Below are 6,414 nucleotides of genomic sequence, written 5' to 3' on the forward strand. Positions count from 1 at the left end.
CTCTCAAGAGAAGAATTTAAAATCATCAGTGCGTGACATAAGAAGGATTTAATAGAAAAAACAGAGAAATCAAATAATTGGAAATTACCCTTTATCCCTTGTTGCTTTCTGGATTGCACTGACGCAGAAATCCCCTTCTCTGTGATATATTGAATTTGATTAAAATAGAGACTGGTAATTGATAGGAACAAAATGCAGAATAATTGAGCCTCATCTGGTGAAAAAAAAACACTGTACTCTGAATACAAAGCACAGGAGGAGAAGGAGAATTGCAAAAGAAAAAAAAACTCAAGAAATTATGTTGTTTGTATTAGCCATTCTTCTTACAATATCATCCGAGAGTTTTATTATATTAGCTGTAAAATGATACCCTTACACAAAAAGCAGAAGGGGTTTTGATTTCATCAGTTATATCATGTATGATCATATAATCTGTTCTTCAATATATATATATATATAAAAAGATCAAAATTTCATGGCTCATCTTCAATTACTGCAGCCAATCCAGTCACTATCTTAATCCCAGTCTGTAAACTCTTGGGCTTAACCTCAGGTGGCTTCCATTCTTTCACCACTATAGCCTCGTCTTCTGCGACAGAACCTTCAGATGATAAAGCATGCACAGATCCACCCACTTCAGTATCATCCTCTACCGAATTCTTCTCTTGGCAACTCAGTCCAAGCTCAGCAATCTCATTCCGAACCAAAGTCTGCTCCCTTTCCAGTTGAGGATCTGTTTCCTTTGAGCTAAGTGGTGTGGTTCGCGTATGAGGAGAAAGCCATTTAGCTTTGATGTACTCGGTTTTTCTCCATGGCGGAGTTGGCATTCCCTTTTTCTTAAGGCTCTGCTTTGCCGCATCCGATACAATGGCAATAATCTTCTGGAGACGATCAGCTTTGCCTACGAAGATGGAAGGTAGAATTTGGAGAAGAGATTTGTAGCTCTTGGTTGATCGAGCTATCTCAAATTCTGATCTGAAATCAATGTCAATTAGCAGCCTCTCGCCTGAGATGATCACGTCTATATATTCGTATTCCCCTGTATTTAGAACAAAATTATACATTATTTCCCATAATTTATTCCATGTAGCTGCTTTGATTACAATTCATATTGATGTGCATTCCTAAACTCAACGATTTTCTTGTTTCCGACATATGAGATAGAAATGTTTCGTTTTTTATGGTTAATTGTATGGGAGAGTCTGTCGTTCCAGGAAACAAACTGAAAAAGAAGAAAATATATATATTTTATGCAATTTAGGAAACAGACATAAACACAGTTTATCCATTTTTTTAAGAGGGGGGAAGTACCGGCGGGATAAGAAGGGGCTTTTTCCCAGCGAGATTTGCAGATAGACGCGTCATATCCGAGACCCAACAAACCGTCGGTAACAATCTTCCTGCAAACATCATCTTTTCGCTTAGAGATCTTGTTTTTATCAACAATCTTCGCTGTATCCGCCAGCAAATTCCTCTCACAAACACTTGCACACGGCACCAAACTCTGCCACAATAGAAGAAACCCAGTGATTTTAGCAAATGAAAACATTAAAAAAAATATTCAATCCCACACCATTAACTTAAGTACCTTCAGAGTTTCACACGCTTCGGCAGAAGAGGAAAGGTTAGAATCTCCAAAACCACCAAACGAGTCGAACTCGTCTTCAGAGCCATCGTTACAATTTCTGTTGAAGCAGTTACAGCGATTACGGTTACACCTAACCGATGTTTGCTTATCGTTGTTCTCCTCGAGGAAGTTCTGCACCATCTTCGCCAAGCAAACCGAGCTCGGCTCGAACTCGTTAGAGCCGTCCTTCAAATGCGACTCCTCGATGGCTCCGACCTTCTCAGCAGCTGAATTTCTCAGGAACTGCCTCTCAAACAGCCGCTTCAATCGCGATTTCACCACAGGCTTTACTGGCTCGAATCGGTGAGCGACCGACTCATTCAGTGTTTGATAATCAATTGGCTGGATCTTCATTGGAAAAGGCATGATCACTATGATCAACGACACTAGAATGAAAAAACCCTCCCCACTCTATAAAATCCTCACCTTCATTTTTTAATTATTAATTTCTGCAAATATAGTACGCAAAAACCTCAAAAACCTTAAAATACTACCAGTAATTAAATGAGGTTAGTGGAGCTTTAAAATGCTCTGCTCTACACATCGATTAAATGAAGCAGCAGAAACATTGATAACTCCACGGAGAATGAGATCAGCAAATCAAAACTACACGGAAACCCAGGATTTTGCTGCGTTTACCAAAACTTTTCTAATTTTGAGAGACTCTTAAAAGAATCAAGACCTCCTCTATGTTTCTTGAAGTTCTAATTATTATAAAGCAATAGTATTATATTTTCCTCTTATTTGTAAGCCAAAGCATGGAATAACTTCTAGACTCTGCTAAGTAAAAGTCGCTTTTGCTTAGGGTTTCTACAAAAATACGATTAAAGTTCCCGAAATACGCGACGGCACGATAACGTCACTCTTTCACTTTGGAAATTGAACAGTAGACTACAATAGCTAGCCGGGTCCTCCATTTTACAGTTAAGAAGTTCAACTTCCGGCGAACAGATGATCGCCAGAGACTCGACCAAAAAAGTACACAGAAAAGAGAGATGAAAAGAGCTTTCAGTTGCAGGGTGATTTTGATTTTGTGTGAGAGAGAAGAAGAGGATAAAAACCAGACGCGAGGAGCGTGTGAATTTTAAAGAGGAAAGAGCGCTGACTAGGATTGCTTTTCCAGGTGCATGCCTACGTGTCAATCGCCCTTGTGGGGGCACCTGTCGTGGAACGAATCACCGGGTCTGCAATGCTTTTCACTCGACGCCACGTAATGGGCTTGGTGAAGATTATAGCTCAACTATTATTATTATGTTATTATACATATAACTAAAGGTGGCGGGAAGTCACTGTTTTTCCGTATAATTTTTATATTTTTTATAATTTTTTTAAAATTTATTTTTTTATTTTATTTTTTAATATTAAACTAATTAAAAATTACAGTTATTATATATGAGAAAAACACTGTAATTTTCTTCTCAAATTACTGTGAATTACTATAGTATTTTTTTCCACATGATTTTTTTTATTTTGTTATGTTTTTTTTTTTGAAATTGTCTTTTTTAATTTTATTTTTTTAATAATAAACTGGTTAAGAATTGCAATTACAAGTAAATATAATTTTTTTTCTTGCAAAACACTATGGATTAATATAATTTTTCTTTACATGTTTTTTTCTAATTTGTTTTGTGTTTTTATTTTTTGCAATATTTTTGCCCAAAATTATATTTTTTAATTATATTTTTTTAATATTGAGTTGATTAGGATTTAACTTTATAATAAAACTTAATTATATGAAAAAAGTACTCTAGTTTTCCTAATAAAATATTATGGATTGCTATAGTGTATCTTCACATGGTTTTTTTTTCTTGTAATTTTTTCAAAATTATCTTTGCCAATTTTATTTTTTTAATATTGAGTTGTTTAAGAATTAAAATTATAAATCATTACAAATAAGGCTAGATCATGAGGGGAAGCACGTAACTTTCATCAGAAAACACTATGAATTGCTATAGTGTTTCCAACATGATTCCCTCTCTTTTTTTTCTAAAATTATCTCCATCTATTTTTTAATATCAAGTTAATTAAGAATATTTTTTCTTTGAAACATTGTAAATTATTACAGTATTTTTTCATATAATTTTTTTCAAAATTATTTTTAATAATTTTTTTAAAAAAATATTGAATTGGTTAAAAATTATAATTACAATAAAGTTAAATCATATAGGAAAAGCGTTGTTTGTTTTCTCATAAAATATTGTGGATTTCTATAGCATTTCTGTAGATGGTTTTTTTATTTTATTTTATTTGAGAAAGCATTATAGTTTTCCTCGTAAAATATTATTAATTGTTACAATGTTTTTTCTCACAGATTTTTTCCTCTCAAAATTATTTTTGTTATTTTTTATATTAAATTAATATAAAGTTTAGCTTTATAATTTTTTTTACTTTTATTGACAAAAAAGTTAAATTCAAAATATTTGTTTCATCATTTTTTAATTTCTATTAATTATCTAGCATTAATTTATAATTATAATAAAATCAAGTATAACGCTGCAAAACGTGCATGTCATCTCCTATAATTAACCTAAAATTCTATTATATAAAACAGTATTCTCCTCTCAATTTGGACAGAAAATAATCTAAATAATTAATTAGTTGGCAAAAAACACATCAACCAGCAAAAACACAATGCACCCACAATCCTGTGTGCTGTAGTGTTTTTCATGGACCCCCGAACACTGTGCACTGTGGGGATTTTGATGCAATCTTTCATTGTAATTGTTCAAAAATAAAACGAACCATTGATTGATTAATGGCACCACATCAAACAAATGGTGCCCACGATCGTGAATAAGTCAGCAATGTAGACGAAAGGAGTGATAATTATTAAATGGCACCGGTCAATTTTTAAAGATATTGACTGTGGAATCAATCTTAATGATCCTATAAAATTTATGGATGGAGAAAAAAATAGCTTATTTATTAAGATACAACTTATCTAAACCCAACTGCTAGTATCTAAACATGTTCCTCATGAATTTTTGAAGATGAAAGAAATACCCCATTATATACATGCAAATAGAGGATGTGATCTCAAAGTAACCCTAAATAAGACTCATAGTCTGATTGTTAATATGCACTGTTTCATTGGAAACCCGACCACTATACTCTCCTGATTGGATACGAGCAATAAGTTTTATGTTCTCACACATAAATTACTGGGGATGTTATTTTTTGGGGTTTGAAACAACCTCCTTCTCTTCTGGGATTTACTAGCAATAACAGGATAAAAAACTCTTACGAGAAGGGTTATTCTTCCCCAACCAGAGGAGCATGTCAACGTGCTACCTCGTTTTGTTTCGAGATCAAATTTAATGGATCCATGTCGTTTATTGTTTCTTTCAGTCTTATATTAAAACCAATAAAAATTTTCAGAGATAGTATCTCTTTTTCTAGAGATAGATTTGATTTTTTTCTCGTCCATGTTTTTGTCAAAAGGCAAGAAAAGGAAAGGGTGATGGTAAAAAATAATGTGAAAATATACCTAAAATGGGTTCTTTTCTCTTAGATTAGAACAAAAGGTGAATTAAGGTCTTATTTATGGAATGGTTTTTCAAAAATCATAGAAAACAAAAGTAAAAGAACAACAAGAGAGAGGAACAACTAGGTTAAATAATTTTTTTTTTCACTCCTGCTATCAAATAAATGGCTTTTCATGAAATTAAAAACTTTGGGTTCAACCTACATTTAAAATGCTTTTTAAATTTCTTTTCACATAAAAAAATCATATTAATATATTTTTAAATATTTTTTTATGATTTTAATATTATTAATAAAAAAATGTGAAAAAATATTTTTTTAATAAAAAACTTTTTTAAAAAAATATTTTATATCGTATTACTAAACATGCACTTCAACTTTACCCCGCTATATGATGCGCCGTGATACCAGATGTATTCTCGAAGGGGAATTATAACTATGTTCTTGGTGTGATATGATCTAGACACGTGTTTGAACTTTGATATAGAAGTCATTGGATCAATTATTTGTTTTTAATATAATATGGATTTGAAAATTTTATAATATATAGGAAGTAATTAGTGCCATTTTATTGGTTATATTTAGGGACTCATTTTTTGTATTAAAAGATAGACACAGGGGAAAAAAATCTCAAGTGAAGATATCTTAGTGTAATGGACAGGTGGAAAGATGTTGGCTGTAGTGCATGGAATTATGTTATGTTATGATACTAATAATGAATTTAATTTGTGATGGTTTTGATTTATTTATCTAAGAAAATGCACACAGGAGAGAGAACAAATTGAATTTTGTATGGCGTGTTTTCCTATGAGTTTTTGTGTACATTTTTCATGATGCTGGTGTAAGATCATACCTAATACTGCTAGGTCTTTAAATTGTTGAGCAACTCATAAGTTACCGTTTCCGCCATTTTCTTTATCATGATGAAACTATATTATTTAAAAAAAAAACATTTATGTTGACTTGATTAGAAATAAATTTTTATTTGTTGGGAAAATGTTTTTTAATTCAAAATAAAACTCCATATATATTAAACTTTGGGTCACATATTTTTTAAATAAACTCATCGGACCAACCGCGTTTAGGAAATATATAACATAATATAAGTCCTTTTGTCAACGAGCTCTATAATTGCTATACCTACATTAACAAAATCTAAACCATGTTACAAAGATGCAGTTAGACCAACCACATTTAATAAATACATATATAAAAAAATCTTATTTGCATGTTGATACATGTAATTAGGAATCCAAGATCTTGAAGGTAATCTATCAAAATCACCCTATCGAAACATTACAAAA

At 31.9% G+C, this 6,414-nt stretch overlaps 1 protein-coding gene across 1 annotated transcript; it reads right to left on the reverse strand.

Moving 5' to 3' along the window:
• Positions 1-282: 282 nt before the first annotated feature.
• Positions 283-2,695, reverse strand: LOC105126790 (DNA-directed RNA polymerase subunit beta-beta protein, putative (DUF506)). The gene is made up of 3 exons (XM_011027773.1): positions 1,589-2,695; positions 1,312-1,504; positions 283-1,039 (listed from the first exon to the last, which is right to left on the reverse strand). The coding sequence occupies exons 1-3, from the start codon at positions 1,991-1,993 to the stop codon at positions 474-476; spliced, it is 1,164 nt and encodes a 387-aa protein (XP_011026075.1). The 5' UTR covers positions 1,994-2,695; the 3' UTR covers positions 283-473.
• Between the last annotated feature and the right edge of the window lie 3,719 nt (positions 2,696-6,414).

The sequence above is a fragment of the Populus euphratica genome, unplaced genomic scaffold (genome assembly GCF_000495115.2).
Source record: "Populus euphratica unplaced genomic scaffold, PopEup_1.0 scaffold30.1, whole genome shotgun sequence".
NCBI lineage: Eukaryota > Viridiplantae > Streptophyta > Magnoliopsida > Malpighiales > Salicaceae > Populus > Populus euphratica.